At 44.2% G+C, this 14,983-nt stretch overlaps 1 protein-coding gene across 2 annotated transcripts in view; it reads right to left on the bottom strand.

The window, feature by feature from the left end:
- UNC5D (unc-5 netrin receptor D) overlaps positions 1-14,636 on the bottom strand; it is a 538,291-nt gene extending 523,655 nt beyond the window's left edge. For both annotated transcript variants that reach the window (XM_059384170.1, XM_059384171.1), the window contains exon 1: positions 14,254-14,636. In XM_059384170.1, coding sequence (XP_059240153.1) covers positions 14,254-14,356 — 103 coding nt within the window. In that variant the 5' untranslated portion in view covers positions 14,357-14,636. The remainder of the gene's footprint in view (positions 1-14,253) is intronic.
- Positions 14,637-14,983: the final 347 nt, after the last annotated feature.

Here is a 14,983-nt window from a genome sequence, read left to right as displayed (position 1 = left end):
ATAAAACATGTATGACACATATACACTCAAAACTACTACAATTGAGTAAGCTACAATCATAGGGAAAAAATGAGCAGAAGACTTGAGTAGGTGTTTTGTCGAAGAAATATAAATGGCAATGAGATATATGAAGAATGTTAAACTTCATTAGCAATCAGAAATATGAAAATTAAGTCCGTGTGGAGAAAATCATATTGTAACCCACTCAAAATGAGCAGACACCTCCAGGCCTATTAATATCCAATGGTAGCTGATGGGAAATGATGAGAACTTACATTTTGCTGAAAAATGATGTGGCATCATCCAGAAAATTTAACATGCTCACACTCTAGGTCTTAGTAATCTCCTCTCAGATAGGTAAGAAACACTTAAAAATGGGTATCTGGCATGGCCTAACAAAGTTCCTGGGAGCAGTTTTCATAAGAGAAAAAAGAAAAAACTTGAACAAGCCCAAATTTCACTGACGGCAACAACATAAGTCAATTACGGTTGAGTCACACCACGGAATATTGTATCTGAGGGAAGTGAACCAACGGTATGCGTAATAACAGAGATGAAACACAATCTTGTGACAAACGACTGCTGAGAAATATGTAGACTCTAATTTAAATACATCTCAAGAAGAAACAGAAGTAAACTGTGTCTGTGTCAAAGTACATACATATTTGTTGAAGCTGTTTTTTTGTTGTTGTTGTTGTTGTTGTTTTAGAAACAAGGAGAGGTTGAGCATTGCTTGGGCAGAAGAACCCGAGCGGTGCATTATGGAAGAAACACACATGTTGACAGTTAACATGTCAACCGTGCCCTGCTTCTTACGTGTGGTGCTACGTGGACAAATACCCAGTTTAATTTGATTTTTTTTAAATCACTCATATAAAATGTCTTACAGTTTGTATTTGAATTCACAGACCAATAAGGAACCACTGGCAGTTGTGAACAGGGCAGTATTATTAGAAATATCCGTGTTCAGAAGAGTTCCTACACCAAGATGCCTGGAATGGGAATGGCGTCCCCACTTATTTCTGCGTCAACAACAGTGGTGCTGCCTGTTGCCCAACACTGCAGAAGGAGCTACACTGCCTATATCCTTCAGACACCAAGACTAGTAAAAAGATATTAATCCGTTCATAAATAGGACCACTTATCCGTTACATCATGGGCCTAGAAGATGTTTGGTAACATTTCAAGGGGATAGGAATCTCTATCTGTGGGCCCTTTGCTTTTGTCCAGAAGGGAAAATTGGTAGAACCTCCAAACCTCGATTCTTAATACCTAATTCCTCTCAAATAATGTCATCCCTTTTAGTAATATCCCAGTTGTCCCCTCCTAGCAGAAGTCGGGCTCCCAGAGGCTGAAAGGTGTTGCGCCAGCATCCAGCTTCATTCATCCAAGTCATCTGGGGAGCATCATGGAAAGACAACACCTAACACAGAAGGGGAGGCAAATGGCGTATGGTCCCCTTCCATCCCCTAGGACAGTGATTTCCAAGTCAATTCTCCAAATTTCAAAACAAGATCAGAGTCTGTATTTGTACATAATCAATGCACCCATGAAATCAGTGGCTCTCAATCCTGCCTTCCCAAACTGAAAGTCACCTGGGAAGCTTAAAAACATATGAGTGGGTCATCCCCCAAGAGATTCCAACTCGACTGCTCTGAGTTAGAGGTCCCCGCAGACTGAGATTGTCAGAGAGACACTGTCTTCATGGTTGAAATCACACCCATGTGGACTTCTATAAACCAGGGCTACATAAACAACTTGGTGATCATCTTTCTATCTACTGTGTCTCGATAAAACTGTTTAAACATACTTTAAACTGTTAAACATCAGTTTGAAGCTAAAACAAACAAAAAAAAGGTTAATATGCCCACACACCTTCAAAATACCTGCGTAAGATTTTTCTCCCCCATCTGGGCTGACAACACTACAGAAGTCTGCCTTTCTGCTGGGTTTGAAAAAAAAACAACGTTGGGTGAGGACCAGGGATTTGCTGGTCTAAAACCTGACCACCATTTCCAGCAGCAAAAGCCCTCACTGGTAATTGCTTAAAAAAAAAAAAAAAAAAAAAGGAAATAAAATAACAAAACCTGAATACTCCACACCTAACCTCCAAGAATCGGAAGTTTACTAAACCCCGTGTGTTTCACACTTGCCCAGCAAGGTGGCTGGGATGTGAAGCATCGCCATGATCCGGTCACCCGAGATTCCAGCTTCAACCACAGGGATGGCATTGTGTAAGTTATCCCAGCCTTCAGACGGGCAAAATTCACTTGAAAATGAGGAAAAATAGGGACTCCAGGAGAAGGGGCAACTGAAGCCTTTAAATTTATATCCAGTAGTTCTCTTTGAATGCAGATTTATAGTCTTTTGTGGGCATCAGAAGCACGAGGCTGCCAACATCAAAAGCTCTCTTAGAAGAACCACAAGTCAAATGTTGATGCTCATTTGAAATCTGCCCCACCCCGTGTCCTAAGTGTCCAACCTTGACATCTACCTGAATACCACCAACTCATAACGGGCCCAGCGGACCATTCAAACTGGAAAAGGTTACTTTCTCACCACACCTCAAGACCTAGCTTTACACACGGAAAACTGGAAATTGGAAGTGATTTATTTACCCAGATAAGAATTTGTAGCTGTGCGGCAAATGCCCTTCCAAAACCATATCCTTTGTGTAAAGCGTAACTCACGGCACCAATATCACAATTAGTGGAAATGCAGTTACTATAATATTCTTTCCTGTGTACAGATTTTTAAAGGAATGACATTTAGAAAGTACTTAGGACCTACTAGTGATTGTAGTAGATCCTCGATACTGGTATTTGTTCATACTGAACACATTTATTTCCACGAATGCAGGAGTAATTGAGACAAAAGCTTAAGGTCACCCCAAATTTCCTCCTAACATGGAACAAACCCATAATGTAAATCCTTTGTATGATATTAATTAGCTCTGCTACACTGAACTAACCTGAACCCCTCAAATCAAAACCTTAACGTTCTCTAAGAACTAAGCCAAGAAGAGAAATCTATATTATTTCAAAGGTGTTTAGAAAAATACAAACATTTTAAATAAAAGGAAGACATCTTTTAACACAGAGGAAAAATGATCAATAGTCTTTAGTCTTCTGGTATCATTTCTTTTGAATTCTTCTGTGCCTCTATTGATCACTTTTGTTATTATAGCCCCGGAAAGGAAAAGAGGTAAGAATGACATTGAGAAAGTGAAGAACTGGACTCACAGGCAAGCACCAATGAGAAGACCTATAAAAGTCAAGAAAGCTACTTTGCTTCTCTAGACTTTGGTTGTTCTTGTAAAAATCTGGGCTTTGGCCTAGAAATTTTAGGGTTTTATTTAGGGATGTAATTTTATGATTTTCCTCTACAAGTGGGAAACAGAAGTACATAGAAACTGGGTGATCAAATTGTTTATCAAACGTAAAACGGATGGTCACATAAATGCTTTCTGTTTTCTGCTTTGAGGCAGTGCCCTTCCACAAAGCTAGACGACATTTTAGAAGCGCAGCTCAAAGAAAGAGGAGTACTGAATGTGAGAAGAGATTGTCTCCTGGATCCCTTCAATGTCTTCACAAAATACACCAAGGTCACTGAGACAAACCAGAAGACTGAGTGTTCTATATAGTGAGTTTTGTTTATCAAAGGTGTTTTATTAAAATAATGTGAAAAGACTTGGAACCTGGAAACATAAAATTTCATAAATCTCGTTTCTATTGGAAAGAAAAAAATCAGTCACTCTAGCAACCGTAAGTACCTGCCCCCCACTGAGCAAAAATGAGCCACCGTGGGGTTGAGGGGGGTCCTAACCCTTTCGGCCATTTTCCATGCAAACCCACCTCGGTTGCTAGAACTGCTCATGTAGGCTTTAGTTTACAACTACTGATTGAAGAGAAACTGATACCTGGAATTAAATTTTTTATGGTATTGGTACATTCCTCAAAATGGCTAAGTCAAGGCTTACCACCATCCTTCCTGAAGTCGCACTAACTTGTCCTGAAAATTCTACTTCCACAGCATTTTTTATTGAAGGTTTTGTTGCATACTTAAAATGCCAAGAAATGCTTCCTGGAATGATAAAAAACACTGTGAATGAAAGGGACTGAAAACAATGGAGAGCGCCATAGAATGTTAAGAGCACACAGGCACTTTAAAGGTGATTTAGTCATTTTTTCTCACAGAAGAAATAAAAAAAAAAAAAAAAACAGAACGAAGCAACATGTTCAAGAACACGTGATCACGCGCTTCTGAGGCTCATCACACTGCTTAAAGGAGAAGCAAGTGACTTGAGGAAGAAACAGACAGGGGGCCCGGGTGGCACAGCTGGTGAAGCATCAGGGTTTCAGCTCAGGATCATGAAATTGGGCCCCACGTCAGGCTCTGTGTCGGCTTGAGATTCTCTCCCTGCCCCCCACTCCCGTGCTCACATCTGCGCATGCACACTCTCTCACTCTCTCTCTCACAAATAATCTTTAAAAAAAATACAGACAGGGCGCCTGGGTGACTCAGTGAGTTAAAGCCTCTGCTTTTGGCTCAGGTCATGATCCCAGGGTTCTGGGATCGAGCCCCACATCACATTGGGCTCTCTGCTCAGAGCAGGGAGCCTGCTTCCCTTCCTCTCTCTCTGCCTGCCTCTCTCTGCCTACTTGTGATCTCGGTCTGTCAAATAAATAAATAAAATCTCTTTTAAAAAATTCAACAAATAAATAAATTTTTAAAAGTTTAAAAATACAAAGATGTGGGGTTAGATGAGAGATACCATGGAGAAAGAGAGAATGGGAGTACCTAAATTAAGAAGCTGACTCAGAAGTCAAAATTAAATCGACATCTCACATAAAAGTGTTATTAATGTCATTTAAATTAACAGCATAGAACTTTAATGATCTAAGTTTGCTATAAGGATGATATATGACATTCCACTAATATATAATATATACGCAGATACCCATGCATTAAAACACTTATCAACTTGACAATTATTAATAATTGCCTATGTAAGTGATGGTCTTCTCTGCTGCAGGATGTGATACGGTAGAGCTGTCTTTCCACAGTACCAGTCCAGAGGTCGAAATGCACCTCAAGCTGTCTGTTAAACTTGAAAAAATATTAAATGGGCTGTATGAGTTTTCCTTTTCTTTTTTATATATTTTTTTTGCTTTATTTTTGCCCTAATGTAAAATTTAAAAAAAGAAACAAGGAAATTAATGACAAATCTTTTATTCAGCTTCATTTCTTTAAACCAAACCTCTGAACACTTATATCCCACCCACACACCTCACACTGACAAAAACATGTGAACCTCCTGATTGTTTTTGTTGTGTGGTTTTTTGGTTTTGTTTTTTTTTTTTTTTTTTTCCGTAGGAAAACAACTTTGGAAATCTGATGTAATCAGTGTAGCTTCTGGTCCCAAGACTAAGGTAGATACAAGGGTTGTCGATTTAGATGCAGGAAAGTTAAACTTTTTCCAGCCCCTTTGAAAACAGGTTTTCAAAGAATTTTATATTGCCTGGCAAAGAATTTTATTCGGTGGTCTGTATTTTTGGGCCCTATCTCTTTTTTTAAAGACAGGCTGGAAAATTCTTGAAGACACACTGATGAAAATTATTACTGGAAGTCCAACTGCCTTGTGCCATGGCACTACCTTCAAATGCAAATTGAAAGACTTTAATCTTGCTTTAAAAGTATATGCAGAACAAAAAAATGAAGCACATACACTCAAAATTAATAATAAAGATAAGGTATTTAGAAAGCCATGCAGATGGAGGGGCTTGTGTTCTATTTCTAAAATGTCTGGCTTATAATGGCATCTTCAAAAATAAAACCAGAGGACTAATTTGTGATTTTTACCTACTTTAATGAACACTTTCATTCCTTTGATTAAGTACATCTTATTGCCTGGCAAGTGTCTCAGAATATCTGACATACAACCTACTCCATAGCACATCATAGTGATACAGTCACAATTTTACTTCCCTCCAATCACTTCTGACACAATTCCTAGGCAGGGCCACCTCTGTTTATAACCATGAGAAGTGTAATACCAATAGACGGAAAAGCAATACAGGTTACCGTTTTTTTTTCCCCCTCAACCAAAATTTTTATTCATGTATTTCACACATGTTCACGCATCCACCATCCACGGCCCTGTCTCAAGTGTAATGACAGCAAAATGCTGTATCATCCGGCTCGGGTCTGATCAGTCCATCCGGTAAGAATTACAAGGTAAAGAAGTCCAAAAGGCCCAGAAGCCATTTGGAGACTCAGCTTCTAGGCCTGGTACTATTTATTGCTCCCTGTCTGGCCTTGGTTGAAGAATCTCTAAATCTAATTTTATCATCTGTTCGCGATCAGGGCGGATGTGCAAATACAGAGTAATCACACTTGTGAACATCCCTTAAAAGTGTCAAGTCCCATGCAAATGAACGATTACTCAAAAAACTCATCCGTAAGAGTGTCACTCTTACACTTAACCATTTTTCTAGAATAGTCTGTCTAGGCATAGAGCCTTTCCAACCCTTCAAGGGGAAAAAATATATATATATAATACAAAATATTCTTATATAGATATTTAAATCTTTCTCTGGCAATTAAACTTTCCTAAGTTATCTTATCACAATATTGAATACGTTCTAGGAACTTCCACCTAACTAGTATTCATACCTTAACAAAATGAGGTCGGAGTCAAATATTGGTTGGTGTAGGCTATTGGACAACAACTGCCAGGGGCTGGGTGAGTAATGGCAAGCACAATGGGCCCTTCAAGTACAGGGAGCTACCTTGCAGCAGAGAGAGAGACCCCAAACACCAGCTCCTACACAATGCCCTGAGAGCAACAACCCAGCTAGCTGGGGAGCCTCAGTACGCTCTGTGAACAGTGCTCTGTTTCGTTTTTGTTTTTGTTTTGAACAGACTGGTTTTACTCTACCTCTTCCTTAACTATACCCTCGTTCTCTCATTATCCTGAATTCCAGATCATTTTCCAGGCACCTACAGTCAAGAGATATGATAGAATGAAGAAGTGATCGCAAAATCTGACTTTGGGCAAACTGCTCAACTTCCTGGGGACTCAGGTTCCTCTTTATTATGTGCAATAAATTAGATGCAAATATCCATCCTCAATTCCTTCAAAACAGGTTTCAAGACTTTCCAAATAGTGCATCTGTCTTTATAAATGCTGGAAGCTGGACTATATATTATCTCAGAATGGAGCTCCTGAATGTGTTCGTTTTATGAGTGGCTGCGTGTCTGTCTGAGTTAAAACTGACATTTGTGTTGGCCTCTTCCTCTGTTGGCATTTTAAAAATAGACTTACACCGAATTCCACTCCTTACTGCCTCACACTTGAAAAACTATATTGAAAATACAAACTCTGAATTACTATCCCATACGGCCCTACAACTAAAGAGGGATGGGGTCCCTGGATGGGGTCATCTAGAAGCCTGTGAGAAATGCAGAACCTCAGCCCCCTCTGCGGGCTGAGTAAATCAGAAGGTGCATTTGAAGGAGATCTGCAGTGATTCACATGCACATTAACATCTGAAAAGCACTGATTTGTGAGTTTCAAAGATATTACCAGCTTAGCTTCCATAACCCAGGATCATTTGGTTTCCCCTCCTCTCCGAGTAGATTTTATTAAATTAAATTCAAACAAAGATGGTAAGTCCTAAGTAAGTACTGTGGCTAGCAGAAGCCACCAATCACTTTCACACTACTCCTGACAACACGCACACAAATATATTGAGGCAAATTTCTCATCCAATATTTAGAAAATAAATTTGCTTTTATAGTAAGTTATCAAAATCTGTGAATGATATTACACAAAACACGGCTACGCCAGCGTGAGTTGAGCCTTTGAAGGATGCAGAAAGATTTCTTCCCAGGCTTGCCTGCCAACCACCAACCTTCTGAAATTTCTGCAAGATTACTTTGCCGTGGACTCACCCGATTTGAGAAATTACAACATTTGATTTTAGATACCAACAAAGCATCTGAGAAATTCTTATTCAAGCTTCACATTGCTGCAGTGATGCTCTCCCCCCCCCCCCCATGATTCCTCTTAGCCTTACAATGCTAGCTTGGGTGGGTGGGATACTGGCATGCTAAGGTCTCTCTTTTCTGGGGAGGAAGGCCCTTCTGCACCTTATGAACCAGAAACTTGGAGACAGAGAGTCAAAATCTGCATTAAGTGAAGCTGTCATTGACCAAACTTGGAAGGCAGCTTTTGGCTTTCCAGTTTCCTTATTTATGAAGAAAGTAACTGGTCATAGAGGAAGAATTCGGGCCTCGCCTTGTTCGTCTTGTTAGTAACAACATCAGGAAATGCTCTGAGTCCTGGAGTGGTTTGATATAACTGAAAAGCATCACATGGGTGGTGTTGTTTCTACTCAAGCCCCAGAAACACAACCCAGGACTCCTGCCGCCAATTTCTAGTTCAGTGAAGTCGGTGGGGAGGGACAGGGGATGGAGCACAGCAGACGCGGTTCACACCCCGTCCTGCACACGCACGCCCGCTTTCAGAAGAATATACTGCAAAAGCACCGCAGAGTTCACAGCAGATTTCTAAGGCAGTCCAAAGGGAATACATGAACATCCGCCTAATTCTGAAAATTATCTACGCACAGCATGGGTGTGCGCCCGGTAAGGCCATACGACGCAATGTGGCACAAACAATTAAAAGTTCTTCTCAAAGTGTAAATGCAAAATAGAACGAATATCTATTTTCTATAAATGAATCGAGCCATCTGCCTCGAAAGAGCAGCAGCAGGAGTACCCAAAACAGCAGAAACAGCAGCCTCTGGTGTTAACAATCTACTCTCAAATCTCATGCTCCACATTTCGCCGGCAAACAAGGCTAAAAATACAAGACATGCAACAAATACTCTCTTGGGATCTGCCATTCCATGGATGGCGCATTCAATCAGAGTAATATTTTCTGTTGAAATTCAAATTGAAAAAAAAAAAAAAAAAAGGCAAGCTATCATATTAGAAGCTGGCGTTCAGAATTTTAAGTGTGGTTCCAATCCCAAAGTATATTAAGCTGAATGGTGAGAGGGTGGTTGTTTTCGTACAACACAAATCTCTGAGATTTATCTGAATGTATTTATAGATTTATTTAAGCTACTCTGAATTCCTCTACAACTCTCACAGTGATAGAGAAATAATTTTAGTCCTTTTGTCACCAAAATATAAGGGTCGTTTTATTTTTGGCATAGTTTAGGAAACAGTCCTTGTTGTAGGCTCTGGGGCAGGATGGTGTAAGTTCGAATCCAGGCTCCTCTGTCATATCTCTGTGACCTTGCACAAGTTATATCAGCCCTCTTTACTTTCCTTTTCTTCGATTATAAGAATACTACTTACCTCAGGGTGCAATTTTTTTTTAAGTTTTTATTTATTTATTTGACAGACAGAGATCACAAATAGGCAGAGAGACAGGCAGAGACAGAAGGGGGAAGCAGAGTCCCTCCTGAGCAAGGAGCCAGCTGCAGGGCTCGATCCCTCCCAGGACCCTGGGATCATGACCTGAGCCGAAGGCAGAGGCTTAACCACTGAGCCACCCAGGCACCCCCTCATAGTGGTATTTTAAAGACTAAATGAGCTGACAGATGTAAAGCATTTAGGATAATCAATGGCACACACTGAATACAATAACTGCTATGATTATTTTGCACTCAATGCTACAAAAATGCCTCCTCCTAAGGAACAGGCATGAAGTGAAGAGCGGCAGCAATCGGATGGTGAGTTCTCATGCCAAAAGCGGCCATTTAGCAAATGAGGGAGGCGAGCTGCTCAGCGGTCTTCACCTAGAGTTTGCCGTTCTCACTACAGTCAAGTCCCCGCTGGCCATGCGGTCATGCCATCAGTTCATGAAGTCATCAGGACGGGGAGGAGGACAGAAGAGAAGACAACGACATGGCTGGTCAATGGCTGGCACTTTCCTGAGTATGGGATTAGGATTAATGGCAAAAGTGCAATCGAAAGGCATCCGCGGGGCGCCTGGGTGGTTCAGTGGGTTAAGCCTCTGTTTTCAGCTCAGGTCATGATCTCATGGTCCTGGGATCAAGCCCAAGATCGAGCCCAGCATCAGGCTCTCTCTGTTCAGCAAGGAGCCTGCTTCCCCCCCCCCACCAACCCCCCACACCCCACCTCTCTACCCACTTGTGATCTCTCTGTCAAATAAATAAATAAAATCTTAAAAAAAAAAAATGCATCCCCATCAGGACTTTGTCAGTGTGTGTGTCTGTCCTTTACAGGGACACCTGTATCTCCACTACCACCTTCTTTAAGAGGATGCTACAGAATATAACTTTCTTTGTACATATACCTGTCTTTGGGATTAGACGTGAATGTGTGTAGCCTGGGTCTCTAACCTTCATATTAAAAAAAGAAGAAAAGGCACAAGAGATGATATCAAATATTCACTACCTCCTGTACAACTAATTCCTTGAGAAAATCTTTAGAGTTGCAACATTTTAAGCTAGGTACTATACATAGTGAAGGCAGACCACAAAGTCAGGATAGAGAGAAACGTGCTTCCCTAACTAGTAAGAGGCAGGGTCTGGGGCTGCGTGACTCACCTAGTTGTACAGTTCTGAGAGCTCAAGGAGGATTCCGGCCCCATAGGTTTTCCCACCCTATGGGCCACCACTTCCAGAACCACACACCTGTCAAAGACTGAGGAAAGCCATTTATTTTTCATAGTAAGACCCTGCAAAAGAACAACTTTCTTTCTAAGGGCCAGATTAGAACAAATAATCTCTTCTTAAGAACTAAAATACTTGAAGGCATTTCTTTTTATTTATTTCTTTGTTTGACACAGAGAGAGAGAGATCACAAGTAGGCAGAGAGGCGGGGTGGGGGGGTGGGGGGTGGGAGTGGGGGGGAGCAGGCTTCCCGCTGAGCAGAGAGCCTGATGCGAGGCTCAATCCCAGGACGGGAAGACCTGAGCCACCCAACTGCCCTGCTTGAAGGCATTTCTTGAGCAGAATACTTTGTCAGGCAGGAAAACCAGCAGCCGTAGGACTGTTCAAGCTAAAAGCACAACCCAAAACGTTAGAATAAGACATTCCTGGGAGGAAAGTGGGAGAAAAGGCACTTTCCTCATAGGAGGGAGAGTTTTTTGAGGAACAGGAGCAGAATGAGAAAGGCCAGAGAGGGGAATTGGGGGTTGGGGGAAATGGGGGGTATATAAAGTTCGTTAAGAAGGAAATGACTATGGATTTTAAAACACATGAACCAGGTAGATAAATGGATTTAAGTATGTGTAAACGGTCTGACCCTATTATGCCCAGAAAATAAATGTGTACCTCTCTTGCCTTTATTGCATTACTAAAGCGATTATAAGGAAGGTGTCATTGTCCAGGACATTTTTTAAAGCAGTGAACTGTGTGGAAGTTTAGCCTATTTAAGATTACCTCACTCGCTGCCTTTAGATGAGGATATCTTTATGTACAGTATCTAATACGGGAATCACAACCAGATCTACAGCACTACTCCCGTTTTCCCAAAGAACAAAAACAAATCAACATGACAACACGATGTGGATTCAATTAGCACTTGGCAGGTCATGAATAACTTTTAAACAACCTTCTTTTAAGTTGGAAAGTGTTAAGATATACAGTAATCATGGTACCAAAGTGCTTTCCTTACAGTAGGCCAGCAGTCAGGAACATAAATCTGAAAAGGTAAGTCTTGTTTGCAAAGGAAGGAACCAGAACATTTCTCCTTGGGCCATACCAGTTTCTATGGGCAGTCCTTTGTCCCAAGCATCTTCCTCTTCCAGTATATTCATTTAAAGCCCATCACCTGAAACCTCCCTCTGATTTTCAGATGGTTTTACATTAAGTATGGAGAAGAAAAGGAAAAAAAAAGAAAGTTGGTGCACTCATCTTGCAAACAAAAGCATAAGTCATTATAAAGAAAATGCTACTGAATTGTTAAATATTCTTAGATCATCAACGCAAACTGCATAATTCTATACACCCTGTGGTTTGGGGGGAGGGGGCAGAATACCTTGGTTCAAATCAACATGGAAAGACTTGCCAAAAAAACCACCTATTTCATTGGATAAAGAAGAACAACCTGGGGCTAACCCCACAGAGTCTGGTGAGACGACTCAACAAACATACCACAAGAGTGCAACTCATCCTGCTTTTAATGAATGGGCAGAACTTAAGGATCACTGAAACACACCCTTTGTTCTGAAAACTCCATGGTGCCCACCTGCCCAAAACCAGGTGCATGCAGCTTCACAGGTTCCAGAGCTGGCTTACAACTCATTTCATATAGAATCCCTGACAGATGCTAAGGAAAGGGCTTCATACCACCCCCCCCCCAAAACATAAAATACTACAAGGGAAATATTAGGCAGATTTACTGCTCTACTCCATGTGTCTTGAACATTACTATGATCTGTGCAAGACATTTTGTTGTAAATAAGCCTGCAGAGTGTACAGTATGTTTTCTAGAAGACCTTTAAAGAACAGCTTGCAGACAAGAGGTGCTAGCCTTACTTTCACAGCCAGCAAAACTCCATCCAAGAGGCTTCTGGCATGTCCCCACCTCTCATTGGGGGCTAGCTTCAATACAACTCCACCAACCAAATTCCAAGGGGTCAGTACTCAGAGTCAGGTGCTCTTAGGTATTTCCACATCAAACAGCAACTGGGAATTCAGACACTTAGAAAATTTAGAAAAGAAAAGGCCCGCTTTTTCCCCAGAACAGTGTATTAAAACCAACTCAGAGCTGACTTTGCAAGGAGGCATTCTCCATAGTAAATTAAATGGCTGAAGCTTGTGCTTCTTCCAGCAAAGGGAAAGAACCAGGCTTCACCAGAACCCAGAGTGTGCAATCACCGAGGCTCATTTTTAAACCTTTGCTGCCTTTTAAGAAGCCTGCTCCACCAAAAACAAAAACAAAAACAAAAAAAAAAGTTTTCAGTCAATGAAATGCAAATTGTCACTGAACAGGACCATAAACAAAGCTTCTATCTACCTCTTTCCCTTTTTCTTTTTTTTTTTTTTTTTAATTCTTCATTCTAGGCATCCTGACTGCTTTTAACACACCGTTGGCCGTTGTAAAAATTAGATTACGTTGGTTCTTTTATGATTGTCGCCAGCCCCTTCCTCCCTCTTGTCTCCCGGCTACTCATTATGTTCAGGATAGCCAAGAGAGCAGAAGGTGAGGCGGTCAGCTCAGTTCCTCCCTCTTGCCAGACAAGCGTTAGGTAAATCATTCAGTGCAATTACATATTCTAACCTAATGGATGGCACACAGGGAAGGAGAAAGGTAAAGACGGGCGGGAAGGAGAAGCTTCGGGATTATTTCTAAGGTAAAGCCACAATACTCAAGCTATGTCTCAAATCGCTTCTGATCGTCTTCAAAACAAGTCGGCGGGATTTAGCTTTAACTTGATGCTCCCGGTTCTCATTCACAGTGGAGGTGAAACCAGTTGCAAAATTTCACTCTACTGGAGTCCGGAGGATCCAGGAAAACGGGGCTTGTCTTTCAAAGTCAGCAAGAAGCGGCGGTTTGAGCCCTGCGCTCCCTAGCTCCCTAGCTGGAGGCGGCACCGGGTAGCGGCCGGGTGAGCGGCCTCCGGCCAAATGCTTATCCCCGCTCCGCATGGCCAGCACAGCTAATCGTGGGGGGTGCACACAGCTCTCCCGGGCTCCCGCACACAGCGGCCTCCTCCAAAGAAAGCCCAGTGCTAAGACCTCGGGTTGGTGTCGCCCGTGGGTTGCCAAGCTCAGCGGACTTTAGCTTGGGTGTCGCTCCCCAAAGGGAAAAGGCTCCCTCTCCGTTCAAGCCCACCCTACAGAGGCTCCCATCACCCCGCCCCTCTCCCAGGAACTCTCGGACACCACTGTGCGCGCCCACCCGTGGTCTCTCGTCTTACAGGCAAGTGGAGAGGGCACGGGAGAGCGAGATTGGAGTGAAGAGGTGGGTACCCCGGTCTGCAGCAATTGGGGAGTGCTCGGAAAACGGAGCAGGCGGTGGGCGTCAAGGGTAGGGGCCCCGGTCACAGCAACCTGTAGGATTGCGGCTGATCGCAAACTTGGGGTGGGAGGCAGCGGTCCCCTCCGAGGTCCTCCGCCCGATTCCCACCCTGTGGGGTCCGTGTTCGCAGAGGTGCAGCGCGCAACTTGGGAAGCCAGCGCCATGGGCGCGGGTCCCGCTGGGTCTCGCCGTCGTCCCCTCGCCTCTCCCCCGGCCCCGCCGCCCGCTCCGCCCGGCGCTTACCTCGGGCAGCCGCAGCCCCCGCCGCCCAGAAGCAGAGCCCCAGCCACGGGAGCCACCGGCGCGCCCCTCCAGCACCTCCTCCTGCGGCGGCCGCTCTCCCCATGGTCCTCGCCGTGCTCGGAGTCCGGCTCCTCTTCCACGCCCCGGGCGCCCGGGAGAAGCAGGGCGAGCCGAGGACCGAGACAAGCGGGTCCCGGAGGTCTTCGGCGAGTGACTGATCCACCGCGGCTCCCTACAGCCCCGGGGCAGGGCGCTCCGAGCCGCCGCTGGCCGGGCACCGGGAGCCAGCACGCGCCCCCATAGCCTCCCACGGCGGGGCGACCGCCGCCGCCACGGCCGCTGCCGGAGTCGCGCGTCCTTCCCGCAGCACCGCTCGCCGCGCTCCCGCCGCTGCCGGGTCCGGGACTACCGGGCGGAGGAGCGAGTCCGCATCGCTAATGAGATCCCCGCGGCCGCCCCTTCTCCTCCCCTCGGAGCGGCAGCCAATGAGCCGGGCCGGGGCGGGGCGGCGGCGGGCCGCGCGGGGCGGGAGGCCGGGAGGCGCAGGTGAGCCCCGCGGTGGCGGCACGCGCCCTCGGGTTCCTCCACGCGCCGCAAATGGCCCTCGGTCGCGGGGAGAGGCAGCGGGTCCGGAGCCCGGCTCGGGGACGCGAGCGCACGCCTGCGGACGTGAGGGGCGCCGGCGGGCCTCTTGGAGGCGAACCCGGCGCGGAAAGATGTGAGCACCACG

This window comes from Mustela nigripes, chromosome 18, assembly GCF_022355385.1.
Source record: "Mustela nigripes isolate SB6536 chromosome 18, MUSNIG.SB6536, whole genome shotgun sequence".
NCBI classification, from domain to species: Eukaryota; Metazoa; Chordata; class Mammalia; order Carnivora; family Mustelidae; genus Mustela; species Mustela nigripes.
This window is presented reverse-complemented; position numbering and strand designations above follow the sequence as displayed.